The sequence below is a fragment of the Vipera berus genome (assembly GCF_964194415.1).
Source record: "Vipera berus genome assembly, chromosome: Z".
In the NCBI taxonomy this organism is placed as follows: domain Eukaryota; kingdom Metazoa; phylum Chordata; class Lepidosauria; order Squamata; family Viperidae; genus Vipera; species Vipera berus.
In genome coordinates this window covers 81,308,614-81,328,125 of record NC_138205.1, presented here as the reverse complement: position 1 = coordinate 81,328,125, position 19,512 = coordinate 81,308,614, and the positions used below count along the sequence as shown (strand labels likewise).

General features: G+C 39.8%; 1 protein-coding gene across 8 annotated transcripts; it reads left to right on the top strand.

Moving 5' to 3' along the window:
• Positions 1 to 8,957: 8,957 nt before the first annotated feature.
• On the top strand, positions 8,958 to 18,667 carry GGCT (gamma-glutamylcyclotransferase). Of its 8 annotated transcripts, none has more exons than XM_081345190.1 (6): positions 8,958 to 8,968; positions 9,549 to 9,578; positions 11,639 to 11,800; positions 12,282 to 12,427; positions 14,277 to 14,412; positions 17,838 to 18,667. In XM_081345190.1, exons 3-6 carry the CDS (start codon positions 11,639 to 11,641, stop codon positions 17,997 to 17,999), a joined length of 606 nt encoding a protein of 201 aa, XP_081201316.1. In that variant the 5' UTR covers positions 8,958 to 8,968; positions 9,549 to 9,578; the 3' UTR covers positions 18,000 to 18,667. The 8 variants fall into 8 exon arrangements, with proteins under 8 accessions (XP_081201316.1, XP_081201312.1, XP_081201314.1 ...); XM_081345186.1 differs by having other exon boundaries at positions 8,966 to 9,012; XM_081345188.1 differs by lacking the exon at positions 8,958 to 8,968 and adding an exon at positions 8,972 to 9,085.
• Positions 18,668 to 19,512: the final 845 nt, after the last annotated feature.

The following is a 19,512-nucleotide window of genomic DNA, read 5'->3' as shown; positions in this document are numbered from 1 at the left end:
AGTATATGCTTTATAAGGATTTTTGGTCTATGGTTTGAAGCACAATAATCTAGTGTGAACTTCTCATACTAAAATGTGAATTGAAAATTGGACTATAACCCTTCTCAAATTTTCAGCAATCTGAACATTAAAACAACAAAAACCAATATTTTATGGGGGAAATGCATACAAAAAATATTTTAGGAGAAGATACATAATTTAAAAAAGCAATTTTTCAAATCAAATCAATTAAATCAAATCAAAGTTGTGTATTAAAAATACTGTAGAAAACAGAATAGATTGCCCTTACAGGTGAAACTCTTGCATATGAACTAAAAATAAATCATGTATTGTCACTAGCAGTCAATGGATTAAAACTTAATTGGCTTGCCCTCCAATCCAATCTTGCATCCATCTCTTGACTCAGGGGATCGTAAATATCTTATATTCATTTCTCCATTGGCAAGAGCAAGATGGGCAGCATATTCATTTCATATAAATTTAATAAATAAAAAATATAAGTGCTTCACACCCATCTTTAACATGCACAGAACACTCTTTTTCATCTAAGCAGTTAAAGCAATGGTAAGTGGGGTATTCTTTGTATTCACAGAACTGAATCTGTCACTATCAAAGTAAACTGCAGAATGTAAAAGGGCATCCACAGATCAAAGTGTAAAGATGACCGTATGAAATGACTTTGCTCTTTCTTTTAATGTGACATCTTTTACCACACTCTGCAAACATCTCTGAGGATGCAGGTTTCTAAAACAAAAATCAAATTTATGCATCTATGAAGAAATGTTTGGTGCACAAGCAGGTACATTTTTTAACATTTGTTAAATGTGAAAAGAATTAACCTGAATGCTGATCTGAGTGAGCAGTCAGATCAGCATTTACCTTTACCTTTACCTTTATTTGTTCATTTAATTATAGTAATGCAGTGGCGTAGCGTGGGTTGTCAGCACCCGGGGCAAGGCAAGTAATTTGCGCCCCCTAACCCGTGGATTTTAGCACTCGAGTCTCTTCCACTAGCTCAGGAATTCTGGGAGTTGAAGTCCATGAGTCCTAAAAGAGCCAAGGTTGCCTACCCTTGAGTTAGGTTCAAGGCAAAAAAGGGTCTCTGGAGAAGAGGGAAAATGCTAGTTTAAAACTGAAACAAGGCAACTTTAAGGTGCCTCAGCTGTGATTTAGGATGAGACAAAGAGAGGACATGGCGTTGAAAATGGTTAATGGGGCATGTTTGTTCCACTCTTAGTGGATGTCAAGATAAACCCCACGAGAGAATGACCTTACAACAGATGTGAATAGGCTTGGACTACGTTTGTAGATTGAGTGCATACATCACATGGAGCGATGATGGGCTTCATCAAGATTTATGATCCCACAATTGGCTAGTTTTCTCCATCTTGTCCTAAACCCTGGATACCAACCACGGTTTATGGCTTAGCATGTGGTGTGGGGTGACCCAACATGTTAGGCAACAAACAATGACTTCCAACTTACAATGCCTCAGCTTCCCAAGGTTATTCCAAAGCCGGAAAAGCCAACCAACCCACCCTGCAGCTTTGCCTGCTTAGGCTGAACCCCAGGAGTTCATACTTGCTGTGGCGCCTGACCTATTTTCTGCCCAGACGCTGCTTATCCAAGCCAAGCCGCCTCCTTCTCTTTGGCACCTCGCCCCAAAGATTCGCCGGACTGGCTGGAAACTCTCGCTGCTGGCGACGTGTGTTGGGGGGGCGTCCTGATCGCCTCCTGCAGGGGCAACCGAGTGGCCACAGAGAGTCAATACGGCAGGAGGAGGAGGAGAAGGAGGAGGAGGAGGAGCAGCAAGCAGCCGCAGGTGCGGCGGCTGCAGTTGTTACCTTTACCTCCGGGAAAGGAGACGGGGGCGGGAGCTGGGTCGGGGGGGCCGGGCTTGCAGGTTGAGAGCCAAGCGGAGGAGAGCCGCGGCGGGAGAAAGAGAGGGAGGCGAGACGCCGCCAAGCCTCCCCACCCCCACCCGAGAAAGGAGGCGATCCGCAGCCGCGAGAGGACGGGATCCCGCTCTGGCTGGGCGCAGCGAATGCGGTTGCTTTCTATGCTCCGCCCACTCGCTCGCTCCTCCGACCCTCGGTGAAGCAGAATCGTCCCCCTCCGGCGAGCTTAATGGGCGCCCCCCCAGATGTTGCGCCCGGTGCGGCCGGCCCCCCCTGCACCCCCCACGCTACGCCACTGTAGTAATGCCTAGTTTATTTTATTAGAAGTGGGGAGAATGCAAGTTAATCCAATTATTTTCCATTTAACCTACAATCCACCACACAGCTGACCTTTCATGGACTAATGTGTTTAGAAGTTTCATTTCAGGGGAATTATATATTTAGCTTAAAAAAAAGAAAGAAATTTTCACCTACTTCATCACACCAGTGTTTACACTTAAATATATACAAGGAGTGGGAGCAGGAATGTGACGGCAGTATAACATCTTATTACCCAGCCAAAGAAGTGGGTCTTCCAACAGATACGCTAAACTGTTGGCTTCCATGCAGGTTAGAGTCTCTCATATTGTAATTGCCTAAAAGCAATAACATCAAGAGCAAGACATTTCTTACAAATGTCAAAAATAGAAAACCCACAATCATTTCTATAGCTTCTATGATAGGCATACCATCGCTATCCACCAGTTATGAAACTGCCTACTGGTGATTTTCTTGGCAATGGTCACACTACTTGGCATCTTCCATAAATAAGGAAGATTTAGTAAGAGGCTTTCACTAACTCTCCAGTAGACCACTATCATGTAGAGGTAGCAATTACTATGTCGAGTTACAATGGTCATGGCTCCCTGCAGATGGGAAATTCAACACCCTGGCAATGAAAACCACCACTTTACTAGTCAAACAGCCTGACATCTGCCAGGGGGAAGAGCACAAGAATAACATGCATGGAGAATACATGAGCTATCCAAGCAAGGCTTCAAATTCCATTCTAGGAACTATCATGAGAATTAAATGCAGAACTGGATTCTATTTTTGTAGAACTTGAGGGGAGTCAGCATGGGATAGGATATATGATTACCCCCAATAAGATTTCAATGATTACCTGCTATGTTTCCCCAAAAATACAACCTAGCCATAAAATAAGACTTAGCTTATTTTGGGGGGTTTGGGCTAATATAAGCTCTACTCCAAAAAGTAATCCCTACTTAACCCCACCCACTCTGTCCCACCGAGTTTTTTCAGCAGGTTGGATCGCTTGCCTCCCCCTGCCTTACCTGCTGCCACCACTGCGAGTTCAATTTTGTGGCTTGGCCAAATTGTTCAGCTCCCATCAGCTTCAGGAAACCTTAGACCAGGCTCCTCACAGCTGAAGCAATCCAGGGTCGTCCAGGGTCAGGTTGGCCATCGCAGGAGGTGTGACCTGTCCCCATCCTCCAGCTTTGCCACACATGTGGGACAAGCCTCCCATGATGGCCAACCTGACCTTGGGCAAGCTAGATTGCTTACAGGGAGAGGCTGCATATTGTAGGAAGACTGCAAAGGGCACGCCCAGATCCCTGCAGCTCCCGGAGACTCCAAGCGTTGCTTTTCACGCCACTTGGTTTCCCACCCCACCCCTGCCAGGCTGATCTGGTGGGCGGGATTGCCTTCCATCTTCCCCACTGCTGCATTGGCAGCTAACGCTGCCCTCCTGAGAGGTGGCATGGCAATTGGACAACGGCCACACTGTGAATGGGGATAGATCCTCCCCCCAAAACACTGCCGAAAACAGCGAGGCAAACACTGTTTGCCAGATGCAGCGCCAAAAACAGCAGTGCAAAAAGGATGCACAAGGTTCCCTGCAGCTTGTCACGAAGTTGGAATTGATTGACATTTCCCCCCCCCCCACAAACTTCGTTTCCCTGCATGTGGCAGCGAAGGAGAAATGGCACAGGGCTGGGAGTCAGACAAGGAAAGGCATGGGTGCTGACGGCAGGACACCCACCCGCTTCACCACCCTGCCTCCCTCTAGCACTCCACCTGCCACCTCGGTGCCGTTCCCGCCGCTCCCATCATAGCCATGCAGGGGCTGGCCTGGCACAGGAAGGGCACGTGCCCCACCTGCCCTGGTACCGTACCTGGTCTGCCACCATGCTTTCACTGCTGTGTTGCTTCTCCACTGTATGCACAGGCCGTGCTCCAGCCCCACACACTCACAGCCTACTGGTACTGGCAAAAATTAAGCCCTCCGCAAAAGTAAATCCTAATGCTTACTTCAGAGCCCAAAAGAAAATAAGACCGGGTCTTACTTTTGGAGAAACATGGTAATTATTTGGAAATTGCTATGGCAGAAATAGGGAGTGTAAGCAGGATATGTGTTGTGATTCAGCGTCAGCTTGTGTCCGAGCAGCTGAGTCTGAGGAATCTGAGGAGGAGGAGGGGTTTGGAGAGCCTTCGGTGTCAGAAGGAGGCTCTGATGCACTGCAGGACTGTCAGCCTGGCCCCTCCAGTCGTGTTCCTCATGAGGCTCAGCTGTGTGAGGAGGAGGTGTCGGACTCAGAAGAATCACAGCTGAATCTGTTCAGAGACACTAGAAGCAGAAGGCAATCCAGCAGAGCAGAGCAGAGAAAATCTATGAGGCAACTCAGTGAAAGGAGAAGGTATTGAGAAGCCATGCCTTGGGACAGATAATAAAAGGGGAAGGTGTGGGCAGTGCTGGTTGCTGAAGGCAACCGTTTGGAGACATTTAAAGAGAAACCTGGTCTATTCTTAATAATCTGTTTGACTCTTGTTTGACTCTTGTTGGATGTTTTGAATCATGTATTTTTGGTTGAAGAAAATATTGTGCTACTTTTTTGTTTGAAAGACTTTATTATTTGGAACTGTAAATAAATTTGGGTTGGGTTTTTTCCAGCCTATTGATTGTTAAAAGAAAAAAGGGGTTGTCTCTGACACACAAACAGGGCCGGTCGTAGGCTGGAACAGAACAATATGGTAATGAAAGAGTAAGTTCAAAGTCCTGGAACTTACCATTTTTGACCCTGGTATGCCATAAACAGCCCTTGTGCACAATCTGGAGTCCTTTTAGACTCATAACTCCTGCTCAAAGAGCATAAACAGTTACAACTAGGAGTGCCTTGGCATAATTTCAGATTGCACAACAGTTGCATCTGTTCCCAGATTGGGAAACACTATTCTCACTCATGTCCTTGTCATCCTCCTTGTATAGTACTGTAATATGCTCTTCATGGGGGTTCAGTTGGTGCAAAATGTAGCACCAAGTGTAGTTATGTTAACACCTACATCAGTACATGTTACAACTCTGCTCAGTGAGCTATACTGATTTTCAGTTGAATTACAGGTGCAATTCAAGGTCCTGGTTATTACATAAAGCCCTACAGGGCATGAGACCAGGTTATTTAAGAGATTGCCTCTCCCTGGTAATATTTATCTGTCCCATCATGTCCAGAAGAGGTTTCTAAAAATCTAAGAAATTATTCTCTCCTTCCTTCACTTGTAATACATGACTATCTCTGAATAATTTATATTTTAAGCAATACATTTGAATTCCAGTTAATCTTCAGGAAGGAAAAGCAATTATAGGGAAGCAAAAGAGAGGGAAGAGAAATTATTCAACAGGGATTCAAAGATCTTGAACTAATGCCATCAGAAATTAAAGGAACAGTAAATATATTCTCAGATGCATTATCAACATGTCTTTGCTAACATTTAATTGGGAACAGCAAGCTTTAGTTTGTTGTTCTGTGTAGAGTCAGGCTGGCCCCTAATGGTTATAAAAACTAATTACCAGCCTTCTAGCAAAATTTAAGAAAAAAATGGAAGGAATTGAGCCTTATTGAACCATATGATTCAATTTATATAGAGTTTATATCAGTTTATATAAAATAATCACTGATATTGGCCTAGAAAAATAACAGGTGTTTGCGGCATGTTCCATTGGGCATGAGTTTAAATTAAAAATACCCCTTCCATCAACTGCATTTTGCACTAGGAAAAATGTCATTCTCCCAACATGTTTTTAATAAAAAATAAAAAGAATACAAGAATAAAAGAGTACAGTGACAATATATACTTGGAATTGGTAGTGGCAAATATTATTTCAATCTGTAATGGTAAAAATATAATAGAGCTTTTGCAGGGACAATAGTAAGAAGCAGTGATGTATATAATAATATGAAAAACCAATGTGGCATAAAGCAACTATTCCAAGATTGGACTAAGTCTTCTGTATCAAACAATGTATTCAAATATTACTTTTGAAAACAATACACCAAATATTCTTGTCTAAATAAAAATTGCTGATGGTATTGTTCTGAAGAGATGAGTTAGCAACTGGGGAATAACCTTGAATCATTCAGAATCTCTCAGCCCAGCTTAGTTCATATGATTGTTACAATAGTAAAAACGAAAGGAAGATATCCTCTGCATTAGTTACTTGGAAAAAAGGAGACAAATGAATGTTCGTATATAAATGAATGTGATTTTGCTTTTGCTGTCTTGTATACCACCATGGAGATGGTTTATATTGTTATATCACTTTTCTACTAGACTTTGTTAATCATTATTTAAATTGGATATTTCTTCCTGAAAATTGCTACTGGACATCTTCATAAATCAGCCTTTCTCAAGTTTAACTACTCAGATATGTCAAAATTATAGCTCTCATTGGCTATATGAGGTTGGGAAACACTGCCATTGGCCACTGTTTCTTTGAGCTATCTGGGTCCATATGTAGTCTGGACAGAAAAAAACATAAACATCTTACGGTTATGAACTATTTCAAAATAGAAACACTCTCCCACAGCAGAAATAGGAATGGACACAAACTCAAGACCAAGTTGATGTTCCGATTCAACAATCATATTCCCTACTTTGCTGTCTATGCGCATTCAGTTGCATATAGATCTACTCTGGTGTATAAATACATCTCTTCAAGACAGTTATCACTCATACTGTATTCAAAGAAAAATAGTGCTATTTTAAGGGTTATAATTCTACATTCATGATATGGATATTCATAGTCACGTGTCAAAAAAGTCAAAATAGCACAATGATCAAAACTTCACACTTTGAGAAAAAGGGAATATTTGTGTTTCTTATCTAAAGAACATAGCAGACTCGAGACTTGGCGTAGTTGAAATCTAATTAGTAAGAAATTAATCCACAGAAATTCCTAAAAGTTCAGATTATGCTGAAGAATTCCTGCAGAATAATCCCTAAAGACTATTCCTAATTCTAAGATGTCAACTTCAGAAATAGTCTCTCAATTTGTCAAAGTGTTCATACAAACATTTTCTTTATTTTTCTGTTATTTCTAACATATCTAAGTGGCTTATTGTATCTCTAGTAAGCATACACCAATAAGTACTGTATAATGGGTTAATTATTCGTGTGTTAAGTTAAAGCACTACTCCATGGTCATATAATAGACCGTATATTTAGTAATTGATTGAGACTTCAAACTATTTAAGTGACTATAGTACTGTCAGCTTGAAGAAATAAATTGTTCTTAAAACCAAGCCTTATGTAACAAAGTTCATTGTCAACTGGGAAGTACTTAAATACAGTTGGTCCCAGATTAACAATCACTCTCTTATTGGAGCAATTCTCTAGTACAATTAGTCTTAAAATACTTGTATACATTCAGCAATGGAATTCTGCACATAATCTAATATCTTATATAAAATGTTCCCATCTTACTTTTCAATTGGGAGTCCATCTTTATCATGTTACATGCCTGTGCTATGGGCCCTGCAGAACATTTCAGGAATGCATCAAACAGACAGGTGGAACAATTTTAAATTAGGATATGCATCTATGTCTCACATTGGCCCACCAAGCCTTAGTCTGGCTAGAGACACAGCTGAATCCTTGAATAGCAACAGATCAATGATCTAACAATAGTGTATTACAGATTACATTCATACAACTTGCTAGATAAAAGCATGGGTGGCTTGTTTGTGGTTACTGGTTTTTTTGCAAATACTATATAACCACACTGCCCAGTGCTGGTGTATTGGCTAGAATGATATAAGCCTTTAATTTGCCAATTAGCCTTTTGCATATGTAGAATATAGAAACTTCTTTGCTTATTAAGGTATCAAGCATGGTACATACATTCAAGGCACAATATTGCCCTTCAAGTTGTAATACTAATCAAATGTTAAAAATGGACAGGAATTCAAGCAATGTTCTCAAGGTAAGATTTCAGGCTGACAATTACAATATAGGCTGAAAACATTCCACATTTTAATTTCCAATACTAATTGCACCCATTATCAAAGTGGACAAGGAAGACGTAAGTGCTATCCTTTAGTGTGTTCCAGGAACAAATGATATTCAAATAAAAGTTGTGGTGGATTCTTCCTAAATTAACGGTTGAACTGTAAGGTATTACATCAGGAAAATCTCTCAGATCAGGTCTAGCATTTCAGCAAAATGCTGGAAAAAATACATTGCTTTCTTGACAGCAAGCCGTTAAAATCAATACAATAGATTCCTCCCCCCCCCGTCGTTGCTCTTCACGGTTCCCACTGGTCTTCTATTGAGATATCAGGCTGATAGAATTTCAGAGTTCTTATTCACAGGCAGCCATGTGTACTTTGAAACGATGGCAGATAGAAGCTTAAACAGTTTCAGAAAAACGGTTTGCCTCAATGTTATGTCATATGAAATATATATCCCTCCCCAAAGCCTATTTTTTATTGTCATCGTTAGGGGGGAGGAAATTGAACGCTAGAAATAGCAAACACTCCACCACACGAAGTAGTTTTAGATCAGGTGGGGGGGGAATAGGAGAAGATTATTTAATTTTATCTTAAAAATACAGATAAGCAAAACATGCTTTGAAGCACAGCACGGCCTGTCTCTCATCGTAACAAGCATAAAAAGGTAGGTCCAGCTCTTTGGAACCAATAAGAGGCGGTGGAGGGTAGAGACTGTCGTGTGCTTAGCCAATGGGCAGAGTCATCGTGATTGTTTGTTTCAGTCCGGAACTGAATGAGGAAGTGGTGAGGACGGAGTGGGATGGTAGCAATCTAGAGCCGGGAAAGAGGTGGAATTCAGGGTTGTTTGGGGACCTGATGGGTAGTTAGTGGTGTTTGTGTCGCAGAGGAAGCCCCGACCAGGTGAAACGAAGGAGGCTTTCCACCGGCGGTTTCTTGGATCAAGTGATCTGTGGTGGGGAATACGTGTGTTAAGTGAGGAACCGGGAATCAAGAAGACGAGGGTCGTAGAGTTGAATTGAATTCCTTCTGCTCCGAATTAGTGACCAGTATGTGCTTAATATTGAAATCTGCAAGGGCCGGAAATAAAGCACGACAGGGATATCTTAATTTCAGTTCTCACTGTGAGGAATGGGCTAATCCAGTGTGGGTCTTCTTTAAAAAGGAAGGAATATTTTAGCAACTTGGTCTCTCATCCTCTTGAATCTGAAAGGTGACAAAAAATAGGGAAAGATGGTTAAATGAATTAATGGCTTTTCTGCACTTCTATATTACAGCCACTCAGCCTCAACAGAACATTACACTTGCAGCAAATGGGTTATCCCTTTTACTAACCTTTGCGCTATCTCTATTACCTCTCTTTCAGGCCAAAGCAGTCAAGTGGCTTCTCTCCAAGGTAATGCACAATAAGTCCTAACAGATTTTATATGCCCAAAATTGCACTTGGACAGTGCCAGAATAAGGGGAATATATTGCTTTGATATATGGCAATCAGGCTGTCTCATTCAGGGGCCTGAAATTAGTTAAGAGAGAAGTATCATGGAAGCACTTGTTTGAACATGTCTGCACAATTACTTGGCTTTCCCTTAAGATGGCAAAATGCAACTAAGGAAATCGGATACAATTCTACTTTTTAAGGTAACTGATGGTCCTCTGGATGCTTCAGAAGTACAGCCTCCAAACATCCTCACCTTTAGGCTTGCTGGCTAGAAGTTGCAGCTAGAAGCATCCAGAGGAGCATGGCTTTCCCCTTCCTGTCTGCCTTTTAGATAACTCTTGTTTACATTGTAGTTTTATTGTGCAGCCTGTAGGAATGTTTCTGGATGTGCTTTTGTCATATTAGCAGTTTTGCTAGCTGAACTAGCACTTTGATATGAATCGGTTACTGGGTTTAGAAATGCATAGCCAAAAAGAATTCATTCTTTGTTGGGCTAAATTTCACTTTGAAACATGACAGTAGAATATCACAAAATAATAAACTGACCACATATTCTAGGATGAGATATAGTTATACTTCAGTAGTAAAAAATGTGTGCTACTTTTAAAGAGCTGTAGCTCATTGCCAGGATATAAACGGATTTGTTTGGTATTGTATGCTTACATCTTCTTTAGGGATTGGTTATATTTTGCAGCATTCAGGTCTTTTTTCTGAAGAGACAAACTTCCTGAAGTTCGTAAAATATGCTAAACCATTATGTAGTTTCTTTAGTTTTAATAAATCATTGTTGAGCAAATCACAGGTGAATGATGGCTGAACAGCGTGTATGATGTATGTGTATAATGGCTGAACAGTGTAAAACTAGGTGATGTTTCCTTCTTACAAGCTAATCATGAATTACTATCCAATGCACGCATCCTGGTAAACAATTTCAATTCCAGTGAAAGCAATATCTGTGTCAAGGGCTGTTTTCCTCCCTCTTTCCTGAATGATGTCATGGTGAGGGTAAATCCTTGGTTTCCATTCACAGATGTCATATAGCTATTAAGGAGGAATTGCTTCAGGTGTCTGGAGTATCTTGAAGTGATGCATCCTTGTGTGCCGCTGTTGAAGACATTCCCCACTGAGAGTGTATTGAAGCACTATTTATCAGAGCTAGTGTCACTATTATTTTGCATCACAAACATGCTGTGACACAACTGCTTGCATATGCTAGCCCACAGATGTCAAACTCGATAGGTTATGTGACTTTTCTGGCCTGGGGTGGGGCACCAGTTTGACACCCCTGTGCTAGCCACTTAGATGTGCTTGCTCCAAAGATTACTTGATTTTCCTGTGCTTTTTGTTTTGGAGAAACACTTGGAATAAATAAATCTGGAAACTGTGCTCACAAGTGGGAGTTCTTTCAAAGATCCACTCTGAGTTAACTTTTCCAAAAGGGAAAATACAGGAGCAAGAAATATAATTTTTTCTCTGGAGGGATGGAAAGATGTGGTGCTTACAGATGGGATAAAAGCTTGTTCCTGGAAGTCTCTCTAAATAAGTGTAGGACCATTATGTTTGCAATGGGCAAAAGAAATAACCTTGAGGATTAAGATAAAAAGCCATAGTCAAGATATTGATCAGATTAAAAAATCCGAGTCAGAGCAGAAATGTAATTTTGAAAAAGAGTGTCAGACATGCTGCTTTGTTCTTATTAAGATAAAGGGATGGAGCGAGGTGCTTTCAGATTTTCAAGATTATGTTATTATAGCCTTACAACAAAATTAGTATGAGCTTGAATGTCTTTGATTTCCACATTTGTTATACTTTAGAGGGCTGACACTATCTCATAGTTCTCAGACTAAAGATTATAGGCTTTATAAACAGCTATACTGTAGAATGGTGGAGAAAATAAATGTATTATTTACAGGTTTAAATGTAAGAGAATTCTATGATATTCCATGCTGTTTCTATGATTAATTAATTTGTATAGAGTAAATGTCTAATTAATGCTTTCTTTGGTTCAATTTCAAAAGATGGAAGCCTTTAACAATCGTACTGGACCAGGTGGGGATTTGGAACAGCAAAACTACGAAAGTGAAGATTTCTTCTATTTTGCCTATGGTAGTAACTTGTTGCGGGAAAGAATAATGTTAAGAAACCCTTCTGTGGTTTTTCTTACCATAGCACAACTACTGGTTTGTACTGTCTTTGACTCCTTTTTGTCCTAGAAACCAATATCAGTAAGAAATTAATATTTAAAGTTGTAACTATATAATGTAAGGGATGTATATTGAATATTCACCTCTGCCTCTGTTGAGTTTGTTTCTGTGATTATTTTTACAGGAAGAAAAAAGGTTTAACAATGTTTACCCTTAATGTTTGAAAGCCAGTTAGTTGCCCAATTATGTTTTTTTGTTGCAAGCATTCCAAATAGATTTCAGATCAATTTCTAACTACGGAAATATGGCTCATTGTGACTTTTTTTCCCTTTATGATCTCATTTCTAATTAAATTTTTCTATAGATGGAATTTTAATTCGGTATGTGTCCTAAGTCTAAGAAACAATTTTTCCTGTCTGCTTCTTTTGTCTTTCTAAATGTTGTTTCATTCACTACATTATAGAAAAACAAGAAACTTAAAACTGGAGATGAGTGACCTTCCTGTTTTAATCCACAGGATTATAAACTTGCTTTTAGCTCTCATCAAGGGAGACAAAGTCTTCAGTGGAAAGGAGGTACAGCTACTATTGTCTATAGCCCTGGTGAAGAAGTATGGGGGATAATATGGAAAATGAATACTAGTGACTTATGTTCTCTGGATAGGTGCGTTACATAAGAGTTCTTCCACTGCCTATCAACGTATGCACAGTTTATATTGTTAAGATTTTATTCTGAATGTTTGTTGTATACCTCTCAAGAATTGTCCAAGCTAAAAAAAACCCTCTAATTACAGAGGTTCCCAGTATAGATAGTCCTCAACTTACAACAGTTCATGTAGTGACCATTAGAAGTGAAAAAGTGGCTTATGACCATTGCAGCATCCCCATAGCCATGTGATCAAAATTCAGATGCTTGGGAACTGACTCATATTTATGACTCAGGGTATCTCAGGGACATGTGATCCCCTTTTGTGACCTTCTAAGAAGCAAAGTCAGTGGGAAAGCCAAATTCACGTAACAACCATGTTGCTTACTTAAAAACTGCAATGATTCACTTAACAACTGTGGCAAGAAAAGTCATAAAATGGGACAAAATTGCTTTAACAAATGTTTCACTTATTAACAGAAATTTTGGGCTCAATTGTTGTAAGTTGAGGACTACCTATATTGGTATCAAAGTCAAATGCTTATTACAATTTGACCAGTATAATTGAACTTCGAAATGGACTTCCAGTGCTTGCCACATATTTTGAAAAAAAAATCTAGGGCTTGGTTTATTTATATCCCACCATCCCTCCCAGATTTCCAGATGATACCCAATTTTATCTGCACAACTAGTACTGTAATGTCAGTGGAGTTGAGAAATTGTCATCTGATGAGCTTCTGTGGCAGAGGTAAGGATAGCGATAGAAGTGCATGTAGATCTTTCTAGTTCTAGCCCTAACTCTGTTTAATTCATTTTGAAAGCATGCTAAGATGTATGCTTGGCTGGACCACAAATAACAGAAAATGAAAGGAGAAAATATTGCTGTCCTTTACTCAAGTTGGTATTGTTCATACTGCCTTGTGACATATTGAAATTAACTTATGTGAACTTTCATCTTAACTGGAATTGGGTTATATTAAACTTTTCAAGCTTCTAGAAGAAAACGTCAGGTTGGTTTTGAGTATAATTTCCACAATTTCTGAAGTTGGCCATGGTTTCTAAGTCCTGGGAATTGTAGTACAAGGTGCCTGTGGAGAATCTAGTGGTCTAACTCTGTTTTAGACCCACATAGACTACACAAAGATAGTGCTGATCACATCTGCATTTGAACAAAAGTTAGTGTTAGTGGACTATTATGTCACAGGATTCCAAGGAGCAATTCTAAAAAAAATGGTATTAAAGATGTTTTGTTTCTTTTGTTCTTTTATGTACATGTAGTACTAAGTTTAAGGAATGCGGTGGCTCAGTGGGTTAGGACGCTGAGCTTGTCGATCAGAAGGTCAGCAGTTTGGCGGGTCGAATCCCAAGTGCCACGTAACAGAGTGAGTGCCTGTTACTCCTCCTAGCTTCTGCCAACCTAGCAGTTCGAAAGCACGTAAAAAGGCAAGTAGAAAAATAGGGACCACTACGGTGGGAAAGTAACAGCGTTTCATGCGCCTTTGGCATCTAGTCATGCTGGCCACATGACCACGGAGACATCCTCGGACAAGCGCTGGCTCTTCGGCTTTGAAACGGAGATGAGCACCGGCCCCTAGAGTCGGAAACGACTAGCATGCATGTGCGGGGGAACCTTTACCTTTAGTACTAAGTTTTCATTGAGAAGCTGAGATAGCTATTTTCTGGATGCAGCCTTAACTATCCAAAATTGGGCATTGTTTGCCTATTGTTTCAAGAATGATTGAGAAATCTTTTAAGTCACTTACAAAGAAGTGTTATGTAATACTTTACTGAATAAATAGCTGTTTCCAGGGGATATATGTTTGCTCTTAGTTATTTACTTGGCATGGCATTTCTTTTTCCATTTCAGACAAGAAGGAGTAGAAAATGGCATTTATATTCCAATTGAAGTAACAGTTCGGACTCGGGATGGGAAAATAGTTAAATGTCGTAGTTATCAGATGAATGACTATGTCGAAGATCTTCCTTCTCCACAATATAAGAGGGTACTGTATTGCCTTTTGCAATTCTATGGACTAAGGACTCATTTTCCTCCAGCAGTTCATCATCTATTCTAGAACAACGTGCATAATATAAATGTAATAGAAGGAACCTAAAAAAAAGTAGTTAGTTTCATGTAAAAGATTAAACTAATTTGAATACTGTTGCAGTTAACTAATATGTGAGTATATTTGATTTATGACATTATTATCAAGGGTAGATTAATAATTATATGTACATATTGATTAATAATAAATTTTATTGCAAGCAATAAAGCTTTGCAATAGTTTCCTTTGGCACCATAACTCAGTTTCTTTTTTGTATAGGACTTTTACTCAGAATAAATTATAAAAGGCTACTCCATGTTTACTATGGGTTCTCTTAATCCCCTGTCTTTCTCTCTTTTTCTCTCGTTGGTACATATCTACAAAAGATTTGCTGCATTGAAATAAGGTGTTTCTGTTTGCATTTTACACTGGGCTTTACTGCTTGGTACAGTGGTCTAGCCAAACTTCTTATTTTTCGTTCCTGAAAACTGGCAAGAACTGGTCAGACATATGGAGTCAACATGCATCTTCCATCATGTTGGGTTAATGGATTTTCAAAAACTGCTTTCCATTATTGTAGCCATGGCTGTAAAGGAGGGATTTTCTGAAGCTTTGTGCTTTTTACTGATCCCCCAGGATTTTAATAATCCTATTGACTTGAATCCATTGCAGAGCCATCTTAGATTGCAATCTCCATCTTACATTCATATTTTTGTCCAGCACATAGCTGATAAGATGTTTGGACTGTAAAGGATTTTGATGTAGAATTGGTTGCAGGATTGAATATAGGTAGTCCTCGACTTACAACAGTTCATTTAGTGACTGTTCAAAGTTAAAACAGCACTGAAAAAAGTGACATGACTATTTTTCATTGCAGCATCCCCAAGGTCGTGTGAAAAAAATTCAGATACTTGGCAACTGACTCATATTTATGACCGTTGCAGTGTCCTGGGATCATTGATCACCTTTTGCGACCTTCTGACAAGCAAAATCAATGGGGAAGACAAATTCACTTAACAACCCTTAACTTAACAACTGCAGTGATTCTCTTAACAACTGTGGCAAGAAAGGTCATAAAATGGGATAAAATTCACTAAACAAAGGTTTTGCTTAGCAGAAATTTTAGGCTCGATTGTGATCGTAAGTCGAGGATTACCTGTATATGTGTGGTAGTAAGAAAATGAATGGGATGGTTGAGAACTCTATATTTTCAAGTAAGCTGACCCTGTAATTCCTTCCAGCCTACACTTAACACTCTTGTCCATGGGGAATGGAAAGGTAGGTCTTTCTGGATTCTAATCTGCAAAGCAAAAGATGAAAAAAAATCTACCAATCTTTTATCTCTTTTCTCTATTCCTGTTTTCTTTTACCCAGAGGAATGGTGACAAAGAGGCTATGTCCAAACGTTTCTGCCAATATTTATATGTGTGTGTTCTAGTGTAAACAGTTGAACTTGTATAACCTGCTATGAAATTTAATAATGTTACTGCATGTCTGGAATAGTCCTGCTGGCAACTAATTGCAAACTCCAATATGGTAATTACAGATTAGTTTCATGCCAAGACAGTTATGCCCTGATCCTTGCATTTTGAATCTTTTCACATGATACTAACAGGCTGTTCTCTTATCCTGAAACACGCACGAGTCTATTCCTCTTCATTATATGTGCTTCCCATAATATTGGACCAACAGAAACATTCTTTTACATTCCAGTATATAACTACAATTTCTGTCCTTTTCCCCATCATTCAGCTACTGAACTGTAAAATATATAAAATAGAAATTATTTATGTTACTCAAGGTCAGCAAGCGTTCCCTTGCCAAGCTGATATTTCTGAATTTTTTTCCAAAGTATATACCTAAATTTTGATTTACACAAGTCCCTCCCCATCTAAACCCTGCCCTCTTTTAAGATCAGACAAAGCTTTTTTAAAAAAGGCCTAAGATATATTACAGTGTTGTTGCCAAACATCTGTGTGAAGGCAGTTAATGAATGCCACACTCAAGGTTTGCCTAGAGGTCCCCTGGCATGGTCCTTGTGGAATCTATCATTAAACTCTGTCTTACACATGGGCCACTCATCATTTGATGAAAGTGCTGCCTCATCAGATTCTTGCTAATAGTGATCCTCGCTTACACTACCTTAACCTTTTAGAAAACAGGTGATTGTAATGACAGTAAATTATTATTATTATTAATTTTATTTGTATCCTGCCCTTCTCCCGAAGGACTCAGGGTGGTGAACAGGGCAGTACATGTTAAAAGACAAAATACAAAAATTAAAAGAGATTAAACAAAATGCCCACAACTCTTACAATAGGTTAAAACACATTAAAAGTAGTAAAACCCAACCCCATCCCATCAGGCCAGGCCAGCTTGTTCGAAGAGATAAGTCTTTAGATCGCGCCAGAAGGAGCGCAGGTCGGGCGCCATCCGGAGCTCAACCGGAAGACGGTTCCATAAATCTGGCGTGCCCACAGAGAACGCCCTCCCCCTGGGGGCCACCAGTCGGCATTCTTTGACCGGTGGCACCCTGAGGAGGCCCTCTCTGTGGGAGCGTACTGGGCGGAGGGAAGTTGATGATGGCCGTAGGTGCTGCCCAAGGTATTCCGGACCCATGCCATGTAGGGCTTTGTAGGTCAATACCAGCACCTTGAATCTCACCCGGAAGACAACTGGAAGCCAATGCAGCTCACGGAGCAGAGGTGTAACATGGGAGTATCGGGAAACTCCCAGCACAACTCTCGCAGCTGCATTCTGTACCAGTTGGAGCCTCTGAGTGGTCTTCAAGGGCAGCCCCATGTAGAGAGCGTTGCAGTAGTCTAAACGAGAGGTCACGAGCGCATGAGTGACCGTACATAAGGCATCCCGGTCTAAATAGGGCCGCAACTGGCGCACCAGGCGAACCTGGGCGAAGGCCCCCCTAGTCACAGCTACTATATGGTCTTCTAAAGAAAGCTGTGAATCTAGGAGGACTCCCAAGTTGTGAGCCCTATCTACGGGGGGTAATAACTCACCCCCCATAGAAAGAGATGGGATATCCTGAATATCCCGAGATGCCGATGTGGCTATCTCATAAAATTGGAGTTATTTTTATTATTTTTATAATACTTCTTTAATTTGGAATTCATTGGATTCTGTGGAATGAATTGCAAGTGCTTTTGTATCTCTGTTACTCAACCTACCTACACCAATACCAAGAATGGTTTAGATTGACTTCTTGATGGAGATAATGAATGCAGCCAGCTGTCTCTTGCTCACTGTTTAATCTTCAAGTGAGGTTTGTTTGAAGCAGCTATAATATATTTCTTCATCCTTCTTCTATTTATTTGTGTAAGTAATAGAAATCTAATGATGGAACCTTTCTATTTTTGTTCTTATAGGTCATCTGTTTGGGTGCAAAACAGAATGAATTGCCAATGGATTATCAAAAGAAATTAAATTCTATAGAGACTAACAACTATGCAGGACCTGTACCAGTTTTTGAAGAAATTAAAGCTGCTCTCAGTGCATCAGGGAAACAAAATAATGAAGATCAATTTTAGTATAACTTGCTTTTACTGTCTTGGCATCTTGTGTGTCTATTTCTTATTACCATAACCTAAATATATTTAAAGTCAAAATGACTAGGGGGTATCATATATACCATAAGGTGTAAGATGATCCTTGATTATTAATTCACTAATATAAAATCCATTGTTTTCCTTTAAGCTTTTGTGTTTCTGTATTCTGCAATAAATTGAGATTGGGAATGGTTTCCAAATTGTACTTTAATCTGAAAGTTTCAGCACCGGTTCAATCCAACTGTTGAAAGGATATTACAGGCAATCTTGGATATTACAAGTAGCCCTTGTTTAACAATTGCTAGTTGAGCAACCATTCAAAGTTACAACAGCACTGAACAAATGCTAGTTATGGCCGTTGCAGCATTCCTATAATCATGTGATTAAAATTTGGGCATTAGGCAGCCCACCCATATTTATGATTACAGCGTGAGCTTCAACCCACTCCACTTGCCTATCTCCCATTGCAAAGCTTAGCTGCCAAATGATGTTTCATTTACTTAGCAATGGAAATGCCATCCCAATCTTAAGAACCCAATTAGGGTGGTTAAGCAGGGACCAAATGTATGTTAACTTTGCTGTGATGGACTGTTATTATCCCAGTTCTCCAGTAATCAATCTTTTTAAACAATCTTTTAAAATCAAACTTTTTCTGCATTAAATATATATTACTGAACTGGGAATTGTTTCTTGCCTTGTAAAATATATATATACTATTTATAATTCCATGAAATTCCATTTTCATATTAGAGATGTCCCTATGTTGGACAATAATTCTAGGGTTTAGAATTCTTAGAAGAAACTATAAAAAAGATATTTAATACAGCTGCAGTACCTAATAAGATAAAACTATCTTTTTTTATAGATGCGGGAAGTCTTGTGCAGCATATTGTATGAGTGTCCAACAACATGGATCTTTGTAAACAAAAGGATTAACTAATTCTCACCCCTTCACCTTGACCAGTGAGCCTTTCAAAACAGTTTTATTTTAAAACTTAGTAGTGGAAGCGTTCAAAGAACAGCCTTATAATGATATTCTGACTGACATTGGGACAGGAGGGAGAACCCCAGACTAGGCAGTGGTTTGTAAAAAATGTCTCAGCCCACAGGAGGGAGGACATGGCTTTTGTCTCAGAAGGGGCCCCACCCTAGTTTTGCAAAAGGAAAGAAAGGAAAATACTTTTGATCTTGTAAGAGGCTGTTAATGTGAGCTTTCATGAAACCTAGGGCTAAGTATTAATTGCGCTAAGAAATCCTGTAGGGTAGCTACATATTGTGATCGTATGACCTACAGGTAAGGTTTATATTTGATAAGAGAGAAATAGGCTACTTGTTTTTAGGCAACGTTGCTGGTCTTAAGAACAAGAACTATATACTATGAAATGAAATCCATAAAATTTCGGGTGCGAGGACCTCTACCGACTTCCTTCTAGTCCCGCGGTGGGCCTGGCGAGGCTGACCCACGCCAGTTGGGAAGACTCGGCGGGCTGTCCTG

Bases quoted from the DNA above. Each gene is read 5' to 3' on its own strand.
- GGCT (XM_081345184.1), top strand. From the start codon at position 9,432: ATGGCTTTTCTGCACTTCTATATTACAGCCACTCAGCCTCAACAGAAC. The intron at 9,579-11,638 runs GTAATGCACAAT...CAATTTCAAAAG, and splicing joins TCAAGTGGCTTCTCTCCAAG to ATGGAAGCCTTTAACAATCG. The intron at 14,413-17,837 runs GTACTGTATTGC...TTGTTCTTATAG, and splicing joins CTTCTCCACAATATAAGAGG to GTCATCTGTTTGGGTGCAAA.